General features: G+C 41.5%; 1 protein-coding gene across 2 annotated transcripts in view; it reads right to left on the bottom strand.

Moving 5' to 3' along the window:
* Window positions 1–13,023: 13,023 nt before the first annotated feature.
* The window catches only part of si:dkey-33c9.6 (active breakpoint cluster region-related protein), a 30,372-nt gene continuing 27,873 nt past the window's right edge, over window positions 13,024–15,522 (bottom strand). For both annotated transcript variants that reach the window (XM_060921858.1, XM_060921946.1), the window contains 4 exons: window positions 14,605–14,739; window positions 14,420–14,525; window positions 14,020–14,161; window positions 13,024–13,295 (listed from right to left, as the gene is read on the bottom strand). In XM_060921858.1, coding sequence (XP_060777841.1) covers window positions 13,209–13,295; window positions 14,020–14,161; window positions 14,420–14,525; window positions 14,605–14,739 — 470 coding nt within the window. In that variant the 3' untranslated portion in view covers window positions 13,024–13,208. The remainder of the gene's footprint in view (window positions 13,296–14,019; window positions 14,162–14,419; window positions 14,526–14,604; window positions 14,740–15,522) is intronic.

Raw genomic sequence — 15,522 nt, 5'->3', positions numbered from 1 at the left:
GTTCTTTAATTACCTCTGCCAACTTTGAAGGTTATGTTTTTGCCTTCCATTTGTTTGTTTGTTCCCAACGTAACTGAAAAACTAGTAAATGGATTTTGATGAAATTTTGAGGAAAGGTGAGCCATGGGTCAAGGAACAATTGATTAGATTTTGATGCAAATCCAGATATGCATGTGGAGCCAGCATTTATTTTTTGTCTGTTCCCAATGTAACTCAAAAAGTAGTGAGCAGATTTTGAAGGAATTGTGAGGAAACACTGTAAATAAAAAGGGCTTAGACATCCATCCATCCATTATCTGTAGCTGCTTATCCTGTTCTACAGGGTCGCAGGCAAGCTGGAGCCTATCCCAGCTGACTACGGGTGAAAGGCGGGGTACACCCTGGACAAGTCGCCAGGTCATCACAGGGCTGACACATAGACACAGACAACCATTCACACTCACATTCACACCTACGCTCAATTTAGAGTCACCAGTTAACCTAACCTGCATGTCTTTGGACTGTGGGGGAAACCGGAGCACCCGGAGGAAACCCACGCGGACACGGGGAGAACATGCAAACTCCACACAGAAAGGCCCTCACCAGCTGCTGGGATCAAACCCAGAACCTTCTTGCTGTGAGGCGACAGTGCTAACCACTACACCATAGACCGCGGAATGCATTTGAACAAGGGGGGGCCACAATCGCAAGAGAGTGTCACCGAAATGCTAGGTCGGACATGATGCATATAGGCTACATTATACACGGACACGCACGTAATGCTATCAGTCATGACAGCCAGCACAGAACCGCGCAGATTAAAATGCACAAGAAAAGCACCTCGGTGGTCGGTGGTAACTCAACTTAAACTGCTTGCTTGTACCAGTACTAAAGCACTATAGAGAGAAACACTGAACACAGAGAAGTGCACTCGGCGGTGCTCGGTCAGAGGAAAGTATGGGAATATGCCTGCAGTTTTGTCAGAGCTGTGTGTGTGTCCGCGCGCGCGAGTGCACGTCTGTGTGTGTGTGTGAGTGTGTGCGTTTCCACAATATGCCAGCACATAACTGCGCAGAAACTGTGCTGTGTACATTTTGCAACATTTCACGCACGACGTATACACGTTGCTCAACGTCAAAAAATATTGGTTTAGGAAATGTTTAAGCAAATGTTTGATTAAATTACAGCATGGGTTGGGTTTAAGTTCGATTTTGTCGACATGTTTTGAGTTGAAAAACACTCGCAGGCCAACATTTTATTTATTTTTTAAATAATTTTCAAAAAGTTACCCGGGCCACGGCCCCCCTGGCCCGGGCGGTTCCGCGGTCTATGCACTACACCACCATGCCGCCAGGCTTAGACATGTCTTATTTAAATACCCCTAAATGTAACACTTAGAAGACATGTCTTAGGTATTTAAAAATACCTGGAAGACATGTCTAAGGTATTTAGCAATGTCTGGAAGACATGTCTTGTGTCTACTGATAGACGCCGGTGTCTTTATAATAGACACGCGTGTTTTCTTGCATCCTCTATATACAGCCATGTCTTCCTAGAAGATACTGAAGTATTATTTAAATACCCTGGTGTTTCGTGTAAATACCCTAGACATCCATCCATCCATTATCTGTAGCCGCTTATCCTGTACAGGGTCGCAGGCAAGCTGGAGTCTATCCCAGCTGACTATGGGCGAGAGGCGGTGTACACCCTGGACAAGGCACCGTAGACATGTCTTATTTTTTTACAGTGAAGGTGAGCCATGGGACAATTGATTAGATTTTGATGCAAATCCGAATTTGTGGCTTGGTGGAGGTACGCACTCTATAGAATGCCCTTCTAGTACCCCGCCTCTCACCCATAGTCAGCTGGGATAGGCTCCAGCTTGCCCACGACCCTGCACAGGATAAATGGTTACAGATGATGGATAGATGGATGGATGGATGGCAATTGTTGGGAAATTGCTGTAATATAAGAAGAATAAAACACTTCAGGATGTGCTGTTATAGGAAAATAATCAACTCTGGAGTGGTAACAGTATCACACCATCCTGTAGTGCTTTATTCCAGTATCAAATCAGCCTGTTCACAGTTGCAAGAATGCTTTTTGTGTTTTGGCTCATAGTCTCTAGAGATATCTTGTGTCTTATTTGAGCCCCCAAATCAGCAGCTGCAGCTGGCAGGCCAGTCTTTTTTTTTTAAATGAATAATAATGAGAGTATATTGCACGATCTAAAATATAAACTAAAGTAGCTGTATGTTTGTGCAGCAGGTTCTGAATCAAAAACAGGACATTTGGGGAACGAAAGTCTGCAGAAGTTAAAATGAGGGACTACCTAGATGTTATGAAAAGTCAGATACTAAGAAGTTGTTGTGTGAAATAGATTTAATTTGCCAAATTACTAAAACATAAACAGCAACTTTAAAAACACATTTCTGTCTTTTTCATGTCTTATTAACTGTGAAATCTCTCCAGTTCCATAACTCAACTGGTATGCACTATACTGGTTGAATGTGCCAGACTTACTCTGATTAAAATTATTTATTGTAGCTGTCCCCAAATAAATGTATCCATTTAATATAAATTGCGTTAGTCCTTAATACACTTGCATGTTCATGAAAGCTGTCTGCCTATGAGTAACTTACTGTTACTTTTAATGTTAGCAAACTCCAGCTACAAATAAATTAGTCACGTCCACATTCAACAGCAGTGACTTATTGGACATGTTGATATATAACACATCTTGATAAATGTAATTTAGCATAAAACCAGACTGTCAGTAGTTGGCTTGAATCTGAGGTTGTCTTTAGTCCTTAAAGCATATACAGTACGCAGAGCCATGGCCTCACTTTCTGTTTATAAATGCCTTGAGACCTCAAGAATGGCACAGGAATAGTTTTAAAGCATTAACAATAAATCTAATATAGTCATTTTTACAATTAAAGTAATTCTTATAGGTAGCGGTCTGAGTGAATGACCTTGACGTCCATGACGTCACAGCAGGAAGTCTATCGGTCTCATCGCCATTTCCGCTATACTAAAACACAGAGCTGACTGCAACTCCGATCCTCCGTTTTGAGCTAATTTATCACCATGCAATGTAGATGTGTTGCTGGCCGCTGCAGCAACACGACAGAAGGTGGATTTACGTTGCATTCATGGCCCAAGAATGTTCAAACTGCAAAGATTTGGACGCGTTTCGTGAGAAGTTCACGAGCACATTGGGCGCCTACGAAGTGGTCTCTCCTCTGCTCTGCACATTTTACTGAGGACTCGTACAAGACCTCAGATCTGTTGAGGAGCATTGGCTATAAGCCTGTATTGAAAGAGGGTGCAATACCAACAATTAAAGGAAAAGAAAGCTACAAGAAAAGGAAAGTATTTGTTTTATTTATTTATTTTTTAAAAAAGGAAAGTAAGTTCAGTTGCACCAGTTCTCCCGCAGTGTGAGCCGAGGGTTGTTGGTAAAACCCAGGACGGAACAGGATGGGACGTGACATATTATCGCTCGGGCAGTCACCTCCCCGCGGTTGTTGCTAAAACCGGTGACATCCCGTCCCAGGTTTTAGTAATTGCCTGAGCTGAGCAGTAATGGCAGAGTATTCAGTATGGAGAAAATGGAGAATGAGTGGACCAGCTGTCTGCTTTCACCACTGGATATGCTTGCCTCAGCAGCAATAGCTCACCCTTATGTGGAAGAAAGCTCGAATGCCAACTTTGTGGTCGATTTTAACTCTCAAAAATATATTTTTTATTCCCATTTATGCAGCATACAAGAGTCAAGGATGGAGATACTATCCACTCAGAAATTTATTTAAAAATAAAGGTTCTGTGTATTTCCTTTAATGTCCAAGAAAAAACACAACACTGACACGCCAGTGTTCCAGCATGACAAATGTAGGGTGCACAGAGCCAGTTGTATGTGATTTGATCAACAAGCCTGATGGAACACGGAGACTGGCCTGCAAAATCACCAGACCTCAAGCTTGATTGACAGGAATTATCTCAAGACACTGGTGACATCCTTATCTGATAGATTGGCATTGCTATTCAGGCAAGTTGAAGCATGAAGAAATTACATGTCTGAGGAGTTCAATTAGTTCTAACTGATCTCACAGAAGCTTTCCTTGTCTCATTAAAAATTTATCAGGTAAACTCAAATTTGTGAGGTAGCATGACAGAAAAAAATGGGCATAAATTGTAAATTAATCATGATATACACCAGTCAGCCATAACATTATGACCACTGACAGGTGACGTGAATAATGTTGACTATCTCATTACACTGGCACCTGTCAAGGGGTGGGATATATTAGGCAGCAAGAGAACAGTCAGTTCTTGAAGTTGATGTGTTGGAAGCAGGAAAAATGGGCAAGTGTAAGGATCTGAGTGACTTTGACAAGGGCCAAATTGTGATGGCTAGATGACTGGGTCTGGGCATCTCCAAAATGGCACATCTTGTGGGGTGTTCCGGTATACAGTGGTTAGTACCTACCAAAAGTGGTCCAAGGAAGGACAACCAGTGAACTGGCGACAGGGTCATGGGTGTTGAAGGTTCACTGATTCGCATAGGGCACAGAGGTTAGCTCATATGGTCCAATCCCACAGAACTATTGTAGCGAAAACTGCTGGAAAAGTTAATGCTGGCTAAAACAGAAAGGTGTCACCAGTTGTCCTGCCTTGGACCATTTTTGGTCGGTACTAACCACTGCATACCAGGAACACCTCACAAGATGTGCCATTTTGGAGATGCTCAGACCCAGTCATCTAACCATCACAATTTGGCCCTTGTCAAAGTCACTCAGATCCTTACACTTGCCCATTTTTCCTGCTTCCAACACATCAACTTCAAAAACTGACTGTTCTCTTGCTGCCTAATATATCCCACCCCTTGAGAGGCACCACTGTAATGAGATAATCTACGTTATTCACTTCACCTGTCAGTGGTTTTAATGTTACGGCTGATCAGTGTATAAAATCGAGAAAGTGATTTTTGCATTTCTGGTTTGGCTTTTGTTGTGAATCCATTAGTGACATTTTAAAATGGTTCACTAAAGAGTTCACAAAACCCCCAAAGCCTCTATCTCAAATCATCATTTCACAGTTTGAAAAAAAGCTTTCTTGGATGTAAAACAAGCAAAATTTGCAGTTCTGAATCATATCTCTCATTACAATGAAGATATTTATCAAGAATGTATTCAAAGGAACATTTCACCCAGAACAGTTCTAGTATTTGGCATGATTGTACCTGTATCGTGCAAATTAGCCACTATTCATTACTAGACATGTTTGGATTACAAGCTGTTATTAACTCATATGAGTGTACAATGCAGAGCATTTTTTAAGGATTTTCCACTAGGAGACCAACTGGTCTGGGCAATACAATCACAGGCCCCAGAGTCCATGCAGCTGCACCGCTGCGGCATATTCTGTGATGCAAATTGCCGCATTACGAATCCTCGTTTCAGCCAGCATAATATCAACATAGTTAATGCAGTGCCAAGTTACCATAACTTCATCATCTCATCTCATCTCATTATCTCTAGCCGCTTTATCCTTCTACAGGGTCGCAGGCAAGCTGGAGCCTATCCCAGCTGACTACGGGCGAAAGGCGGGGTACACCCTGGACAAGTCGCCAGGTCATCACAGGGCTGACACGTAGACACAGACAACCATTCACACTCACATTCACACCTACGGTCAATTTAGAGTCACCAGTTAACCTAACCTGCATGTCTTTGGACTGTGGGGGAAACCGGAGCACCCGGAGGAAACCCACGCGGACACGGGGAGAACATGCAAACTCCGCACAGAAAGGCCCTCGCCGGCCACGGGGCTCGAACCCAGGACCTTCTTGCTGTGAGGCGACAGCGCTAACCACTACACCACCGTGCCGCCTAACTTCATCATAAGTATGGTAAAATACTAAAATTACACTATGAGTTTAAGTTATTGTTTTATCAAGTTTCATATTATGTATTTTAAGAAACAGTGAAAAATAAGAAATAAGAAAATCTTCAATTTTATTGCTCAATGTGAAACATAGTATCAAATAACTGTATATTTAGTCTATAATTTGGAAATTGGAACAGTCTTGACAACCCAACTTCAATATTTCTTAAACATTCCAATCCAAAGAAAACAGTCTTATGAATTTGGACCAGCAATTCAAGCACCTCCCATAATCCCATTTCAGTTTTACCTTTCAGCATCAATCTAACATAACTTGGTTTAAAATTTGGTCTCCCAGTGAAGCTGGTTTGGCATTGACTAGGAGACCAAATCTGGCCACTGGGAGACCATTTGGTCTCCCAGTAACTATGTTAAAAATGCTCTGTGACAGGATTGTTTTCTTTGAACATACAACCTCAAATCAGAAAAAAGTATTTAAAAATCACTGCTTTCTGTTTTTAAATTATTATTTCTATTTTCCATAAAGTCCCAGCATTTTCTGATTTGGTGTTGTATGTAAAACAATACAATAAAAGTTGTGAATATGCATGTACACATATGTTTCTTCTGTTTATCTTATACAAGGGTGCTTGAAAATTTGTGAACCCTTTATAATTTTCTATATTTCTGCATAAATATGACCTAAAACATCATCAGATTTTCACACAAGTCCAAAAAGTAGATAAAGAAAACCCAGTTAAACAATTGAAACAAAAATATTATACTTGGTCATTTATTTATTGAGGAAAATGATCCAATATTACATATCTGTGAGGGGCAAAAGTATGTGAACCTCTAGGATTAACAGTTAATTTGAAAGTGAAATTAGAGTCAGGCGTTTTCAGTCAATGGGATGACAATCAGGTGCAAGTGGGCACCCTGTTTTATTTAAAGAACAGGGATCTATCAAAGTCTGATCTTCCCAATGCATGTTTGTGGAAGTGTATCATGGCATGAACAAAGGAGATTTCTGAGGACCTCAGAAAAAGCGTTGTTGATGCTCATCAGGCTGGAAAAGGTTACAAAACCATCTCTAAAGAGTTTGGACTCCACCAAACCACAGTCAGACAGATTGTGTACAAATGGAGGAAATTCAAGACCATTGTTACCCTCACCAGGAGTGGTCGACCAACAAAGGTCACTCCATGAGCAAGGTGTGTACTGTAATAGTCCGTGAGGTCACAAAGGACCCCAGGGTAACTTCTAAGCAACTGAAGGCCTCTCTCACACTGGCTAATGTTAATGTTCATGAGTCCACCATCAGGAGAACACTGAACAACAATGGTGTGCATGGCAGGGTTGCAAGGAGAAAGCCACTGCTTTCCAAAAAGAACATTGTTGCTCATCTGCAGTTTGCTAAAGCTCACGTGGACAAGCCAGAAGGCTATTGGAAAAATGTTTTGTGGATGGATGAGACCAAAATAGAACTTTTTGGTTGAAATGAGAAGCGTTATGTTTGGAGAAAGGAAAACACTGCATTCCAGCATAAGAACCTTATCCCACATGGTGGTGGTAGTATCATGGTTTGGGCCTGTTTTGCTGCATCTGGCCCAGGACGGCTTGCCATCATTGATGGAACAATGAATTCTGAATTATACCAGCAAATTCTAAAGGAAAATCTCAGGACATCTGTCCATAAACTGAATCTCAAGAGAAGGTGGATCATGCAGCAGAACAACAACCCTAAGCACACAAGTCGTTCTACCAAAGAATGGTTAAAGAAGAATAAAGTTAATGTTTTGGAATGGCCAAGTCAAAGTCCTGACCTTAATCCAATCAAAATGTTGTGGAAGGACCTGAAGCGAGCAGTTCATGTGAGGAAACCCACCAACATCCCAGAGTTGAAGCTGTTCTGTACGGAGGAATGGGCTAAAATTCCTCCAAGCCGGTGTGCAGGACTGATCAACAGTTACCAGAAACGTTTAGTTGCAGTTATTGCTGCACAAGGGGGTCACACCAGATACTGAAAGCAAAGGTTCATATACTTTTACCACTCACAGATATGTAATATTGTATCATTTTCCTCAATAAATAAATGATCAAGTATAATATTTTTGTCTCATTTGTTTAACTGGGTTCTCTTTATCTACTTTTAGGACTTGTGTGAAAATCTGATGATGTTTTAGGTCATATTTATGCAGAACTATAGAAAATTCTAAAGGGTTCACAAACTTTCAAGCACCACTGTATATGGTGGCATGGTGGTGTAGTGGTTATCACTGTCGCCTCATAGCAAGAAGGGTCTGGGTTCAAGCCAAGTGGCCAACAATGGCCTTTCTGTGTGGAGTTTGCATTTACTCCCTGTGTCTGTGTGGGTTTTCTCTGGGTGCTCCAGTTTCCCCCACAGTCCAGGGTCGTGGGCAAGCTGGAGCCTATCCCAGCTGACTATGGGCGAGAGGCGGGGTACACCCTGGACAAGTCGCCAGATCATTGCAGGGCTGACACATAGAGACAAACAACCATTCACACTCACATTCACACCTAAGGGTTAATTTAGAGCCACCAATTAACCTAACCTGCATGTCTAACCTGCATCCATTATCCAATGGATGGATGGCGTTTCAATGATTTTAATAGGTGAAAATATTTCAATTACCTCAAACATAAGTGACAAGTCAGGTTTTACTGTTAGCTCTTAAAAGAATAGCATAAGAGCTTCTTTTCTCAGTCACCATTTGCCTTTGACATTCAATGTCACATTAATGAGACGTCCAGTATAGAAACAGGGGAGACTGCAAACGATGGACTCAAAGTTCCAGAATGCAATGTAGAATGCAATGACACAGTTACACCGCATTATGGCAGATACTCGACTCCTCTAGTTAGCAATCTAGGAGATGACAAGCATGGTGGTGTTGATGGCGGCACTAGACTGTAAGATGAATCTTTGGAACCTTATCTGTTTGAGCAGAGTGTACAGATGAGGAGGTGAGAGAGCTGGACAGACTAAAGGAATAAAGCACTGCTCTATCACTCTATATTTAGGCAGACATTAAGTGAGAGTGAAATCCCACTGGAACCACTATCAGTGGTTAGTAGAACTTGGGAGTAATGTAGGAAACTGATAATCACAGTGAAGTGAACAGTTGTGTTAATTATAAAGATGGATATGCACATCAGGGTGCGTGTTTCATTTAAGGGAAAAAGAGCCTCTGTTTGTCCAGGCAGCACCTGTCTTCACTCTGCCTATGATGACGTTTTCTTCGGAGTATAAATGTAAAAGCTCTTTGCTCCTGGCACTACACAAAAATGTCTGCTCAAGTATTACTCTCACACATGCATGCTTTTACACCGACATGTTCGGTATTTTGTCTACGTGCCAACTGTGTGTATCGAATAACACATACTTTGCACCAACTGAGTCCCCAAACATATACTTGACTATCATCAAGTGTGGTCTTTCAGTGCTCTGTTTTCTGTGTTTGAACAAGCTGGAGTATGTTGCTATAGACAGATGAACATGCCTCATTACTGACACCTACTTACACACACACAGGGAGGATATGTGTGGGATAAACACCATGTTCTAAGCTCTACGTTTACTGCCCAGCAAGAAGAATTTTTACGGGACTTAAGACCTCTCGAGCCAAAGTTCAGTCTCTCTCTCTCTCTCTGTTTCTATGACCGAAGGCTGATTAACACTGACACCAAAAGTTAAACCTCAACATACTCTGAAATCTTTCCCACAGTGTTTCAAAAACATACACTCATACTCAGACAGCCACTCTCCCTTCTTCTTCTTCCACAGACACACATGTTAGCCGAGGGAACCAGATACGCATGCGGCTTCTGTTAACCCGAGAGCAAGGGGGTCAATCCACTTGATCCCAAGCATGAATACCTTTCATATGAATGTACTGCATCCATAGCAACAAGACCCCCCACCCCCCGGCCCCCTCCACAAGCTCCACATAAACTCCAGTAAAAGCAGTGCCATCTATAGTTCACCATGTCCTAATGTACAAACACGGTGTTCAAAATAACCAGTACAGGAACAGTTAACAGCCCAAGAAATATCACGTTTCGGAAAAAAAAAAAAAAAAAGGGGGCAAATCAAGTTTGATTTATTGACCATAGCAGCTGCTCAGTAAATACAATTCAGGACCTTGACAGAAATGAATGTTCAGCATAAAGATGAAGACCAATGTGCCTTCCAATTTCACTGTACCTCTGCACAATATTCATTTTTCGAAGTATATATGTATCCTTTGTGACTTTATTGTGTTGGGAAAATGGCTGTAAGGTTATACTGAATTGAAAGCTGCATATAATCATCATGTCTGGGGGCCATTTGTGTCTATGACTATTCCACTATTCTACAAAAATCAGGTTTGATTTCATGAGCTAAACTCTGGTTTCTCTATCTACTGCCATTTGATCTCTTTTCCTGAGCTTACAAGAGCCTGTCGAAAGATAAAGCCAAGTTAGTGGAAGCTTTGGGCATTTGTTTTTTCATTTTCATTCCCTTCTGCGTGCTTATAGTTAGTCATAGGAACCAGAGAACTGCTGATTTATGGCATACTTTAATCTGACATTCATTGTTACCATGTCGATGTTTGGACCGCGTTTCTGTGCATATCTGACACCAGAGGATTTTTTTCCCTGTCTGGTGTTTTTGGAATTTTGGGAGCAGGAGAGTTCTTTGCCCCAGAGTCAGGATTACGGATCAAAGGCACAAGTGGAGGGAGACAAAACGGGTAGCCTGCTCTAAGCAGGTGGTGTGTGCATGATGAAAGTTAACACCCTGCTGTATGAGCAGAGATGGATCAGTACAGATTCTGGAGAGAGAGAGAGTGTGTGTGTCCTCCAGATGTCTTACAGGATGTAATTTTCAGCTTGGTCTTGTTGAAGTCAAACCATAGCGGATTGATTTGCTTGGATGGTGTGGGGAGATTTGTGCAGCGATGGTAGAGATATTATTGGTGACTCAATAGTGTATATGTTGGACAGTTGCCGTAAACCTTAGATCTGTAGCCTCTCAAAAGGCAAGAGGTTGCAGGAGTTCACTGTCCCACCTAGCGGATCAACTGTAGAGCTGGTATTTATTTAGTGGGGGAGTGTTAATTTGTTCATGGATGCCAACAATGTGGGAACAGTACAGTGCAATTTATGAGTAAAAAAAAAAAGAGTTTCTATTTATTGTACAAATTTCCTTTGAACAGGAATAGAAATTGATTTTATTTTTAAACCCTGACCTATTTTATTAGCATAAGGATTTTGTTTTTGACTGAAACTACAAAGCACTTCTGTTCGTCACTCTGCATAATGACATCTGAAAAATGCTGGAAATGTAAATATGTTATGAAAAGCTCTTATAAATAACTCTTTCTATCAAAGAGTTAATCTAACCAACTACAATTAAATATACCTGGATGCTAATTTCTGTTGGAAAAATACTTGTATGTTGCTGGTCTAAGCTGGGCAATGCTGGTCTTATTGCTGGTTTAACTGGTGATGCTGGTCAACCAGCTTGACCTGGCCAAGTTTGTTCAGTATTTCTTCAGTTTTACCTTCAAAGAACTATCAAATATCATCTGATTGTCTCCTGGCAAATATACAGCACATGATACATTTGAACTAGCAAAATCACCACTACACAGGAAATTTGCCTGAGTAAAATTTACTCAAATTGAAGAAAATTTTTTTAGAGAGGGACCAAATGTTACCTGGCAAGAATACAATTTTTTCAATTTGATTAAATTTTAGAGGAAGAAGAAGTCTTTATTTGTCACATGCACACTCAAGCACAGTGAAATTCATCCTCTGCATTTAACCCATCTGAAGCAGTGAACACACACACACACACTCAGAGCAGTGGGCAGCTATGCTACAGCACCTGGGGAGCGGTTGGGGGTTAGATGTCTCACTTAAGGGCACTTCAGGCCATGGCCACCCCATGTTAACCTAACTGCATGTCTTTGAACTTTGGGGGAAACCGGAGCACCTGGAGGAAACCCACATGGACACGGGGAGAACATGCAAACTCCACACAGAAAGGCCCCCATCGGTCACTGGGATCAAACCTAGAACCTTCTTGCTGTGAGGCAACAGTGCTAACCACTACACCACCATGCCTTTTACTTAGGCAAATTTCCTGTGTAGTATTTTATTCATAGATTTAACAGTTCTTTTTCTGGCCAAACTTCTCACTAAACCTTTAATAAACTCTGTGGAATTGAGGCTCTGAGCAAAAGTATGCTGTTAACTAGTGAATAGCTCTGGTTAAGCAATGCAAACTAGTTGCTAACCTGTGACAGAATTTTTGGAATTACTAAAAATAATAACATATAAGAGGAAAAACAAACAATGGCAAAAAAATCTCGCATAATAATCTAGGTCAAGGCATCGTTACATATTTTCTGTAGCTATTTGAAATATGAAACAGCAGCAAAGATAAATTAACCACCACCACCACCCCAATTTTCAGGGACTCCAGTGTTAATGGGTCAGGGTGAACTCTGGAGTTTTAGTGTAGTTAGATGTCTAGAGGTTTTCAGCCAGAGCAATTTATCTCATCAATTTGATCAATGGATTTCATCCATTCATCCATTATCTGTAGCCGCTTATCCTGTCCTACAGGGTCGCAGGCAAGCTGGAGCCTATCCCAACTGACTATGGGTGAGAGGCGGGGTACACCCTGGACAAGTCGCCAGGCCATCGCAGGGCTGACACATAGACACAGACAACCATTCACACCTACGGTCAATTTAGAGCCACCAATTAGCTTAACCCGCATGCCTTTGGACTGTGGGGGAAACCAGAGCACCCAGAGGAAACCCACACAGACACGGGGAGAACATGCAAACTCCACACAGAAAGGCCCTCGCCGGCCACGGGGCTCGAACCCAGGACCTTCTTGCTGTGAGGCGACAGTGCTAACCACTACACCACCGCACCGCCCGCAGTGGATTTCAGAATTTAATATTAATATTAGAAATGATTTATATTTCCATGAAATTATAATACTGAAGCTCAGCTCTGCTTGCCATTCCACAAACCTGTAACTTTGTCCACTTGTGCTTGAGCTCATAACAACCTCTAAATGCAACTGTAACAGCCTTATTAATCAATTAATTTTTATTATAAAATACAGTACAAGTTTCTTGTAATCATAGAGGCAATGTACAGGGTGATACAATTAATCTTCAGAATAAATAAAATAAATATACATGGTATGTACATGGTTCCTATAAATTGCCTGTGAACTTGACAAGAAGATATTTTGCCAGATGTTTGCTCCTGTTATGCATGTATGTATGTACAACACACAACATTAACTTTCACGGGTCTTCCTCAGTATCCAGTGGTTTTGTAGTGAGAGCTTCTGGTAGATTCGGAATCTGGAGGTAGCGGTAAATCACGTGGACCTGAAGAAAGACACATACACCTTAACAGCTGCTAGTTTGTTCATTCTGCTTATTTCATATTTCATGTTTCATGTTTACCTGCTATACCTCAAGTGCCCTTGACTGTTTGGTTATTGTACCAATTTGTGTGTGTGTGTGTGTGTGTGTGTGTGTATGAATGTTTAGTCTAGTTAATATCTAAAGTGTTTATACTGTTTATATTGTCTGTTTGAGTGTTTAGTCTGTCTTGTTGTTATCTAGTGTTTATACTGTTTATATTGTCTGAGTGTTTAGTCTGTCTTGTTGTTATCTAGTGTTTATACTGTTTATATTGTTTGAGTGTTTAGTCTAGTTCATATCTAGAGTGTTTATACTGTTTATATTGTCTGAGTGTTTAGTCTGTCTTGTTCTTATCTAGTGTTTATACTGTTTATTTATTCTGTTTATATTGTTTGAGTGTTTAGTCTGTCTAGTTCCTATCTAGAGTGTTTATACTGTTTATATTGTTTGTTTTTTTCAATTATTCTATTTTTACTTATTGCATTGCCAGTTTGCACCATGGGTCTGATATTTCATCTGTGCTGTATGTCGAGCATGTATAGCATATTTGACAATAAAGTTGACTTGACTTGATACACAAGGACTCCAGTACCTCTGTAATACACTGTCTGCTTCTATTCTTTTAGCGTTGGAGATAACTGTAGTAAATTTCACATTTTGAGACACGGAATGGCAGCAAACTGACCTGAACCTCAACCTCTTGAGAGATGTCCACCGGTGGAGCGTACTGATCTAGACTGGCCACTGGGGGGCGCATTAAAGTGGGGCCAAACACTGTGGCCAGATTACTGAGAGACATTTTATTCAGTTCCTCCTTCTGTGCAACCCTGAGACACAAAAAAAAAGAAAGAAAAAAGAAAGAGTTACAGACAAGCAGAGATACGAGAAGGTTGGAGAGGATTAATAAAGTAATTCTAATTCTGAAAAATAGAACAATTAATCTTTACTTGAAGATATTGCTTACTGACTAAACCCGACAGGTTGCTGGAAGTGAAACCTAAATGCTCAGACAACCCTTACTCCTAATGCAATAATAAAATACTCACGTTTATAGGAGTGAATGCAATTAGAGAATAGGAAGTTACCATTTAAGGTGACGTAAGAGGAAGAGAAGTGTGTTGCGATTGACGTCAGGGAAGGATTGCAGCTCAGACAACATGGTGCTCGCTCTGAGATTTGGGTCTGTCAGATCTGATTGGGATATACACTGTGTCAGTTTGTGAGTGTGCGAGAGAGAGTGATTGGGGGAAAGACAGAGCAAGAAACTCACCCATTGCTTTAGAGAGACTCTGAAAATGTGCAGCAGGAATAAGAGGCTCAGGCAATTCTCTCAAGTACAGCTTAAGAGTGCCAGACACTACATTCACATCCACATTTCTCACCTTATTCATAGCCTCCCAGTAATCTGAGGACACAGAGGAACAGTGAAGGAGAAGAACAATGAGGGATGGAGGGACATAAAGGTTAAATATATTATTGGACTCCCACATGGTTTGAGCTAAACTATGAAAGATTGGTTGATATATTACATTACAGGCATTTAGCAGACGCTGTTATCCAGACTGACATACAACATACCCAGAGCAGCCTGGGGAGCGGTTGGGGGTTAGGTGCCTTGCTCAAGGGCACTTCAGCCATTCCTGTTGGTCCAGGGAATCAAACTGGCAACCTTTTTGTCCTAAAGCTGCTTCTCTAACCATTAGACCATGGCTTCCCCGTTAAGTATATCTCATTCATCTCATTATCTGTAGCCGCTTTATCCTGTTCTACAGGGTCGTAGGCAAGCTGGAGCCTATCCCAGCTGACTACGGGCGAAAGGCGGGGTACACCCTGGACAAGTCGCCAGGTCATCACAGGGCTGACACATAGACACAGACAACCATTCACACTCACATTCACACCTACGGTCAATTTAGAGTCACCAGTTAACCTAACCTGCATGTCTTTGGACTGTGGGGGAAACCGGAGCACCCACAGGAAACCCACGCGGACACGGGGAGAACATGCAAACTCCACACAGAAAGGCCCTCGCCGGCCACGGGGCTTGAACCCGGACCTTCTTGCTGTAAGGCGACAGCGCTAACCACTACACCACCGTGCCACCCCGTTAAGCATATTTCATATTTAACTTACAATGCTTTCTCACAAGCAAGTATCTCTACCATCAGGCCTACAAATACATATAGTA

This window comes from Neoarius graeffei, chromosome 1, assembly GCF_027579695.1.
Source record: "Neoarius graeffei isolate fNeoGra1 chromosome 1, fNeoGra1.pri, whole genome shotgun sequence".
Classification (NCBI taxonomy): domain Eukaryota; kingdom Metazoa; phylum Chordata; class Actinopteri; order Siluriformes; family Ariidae; genus Neoarius; species Neoarius graeffei.
The sequence above is the reverse complement of the archived record's forward strand: the minus strand, read 5'-3'. Positions and strand labels throughout refer to the sequence as shown.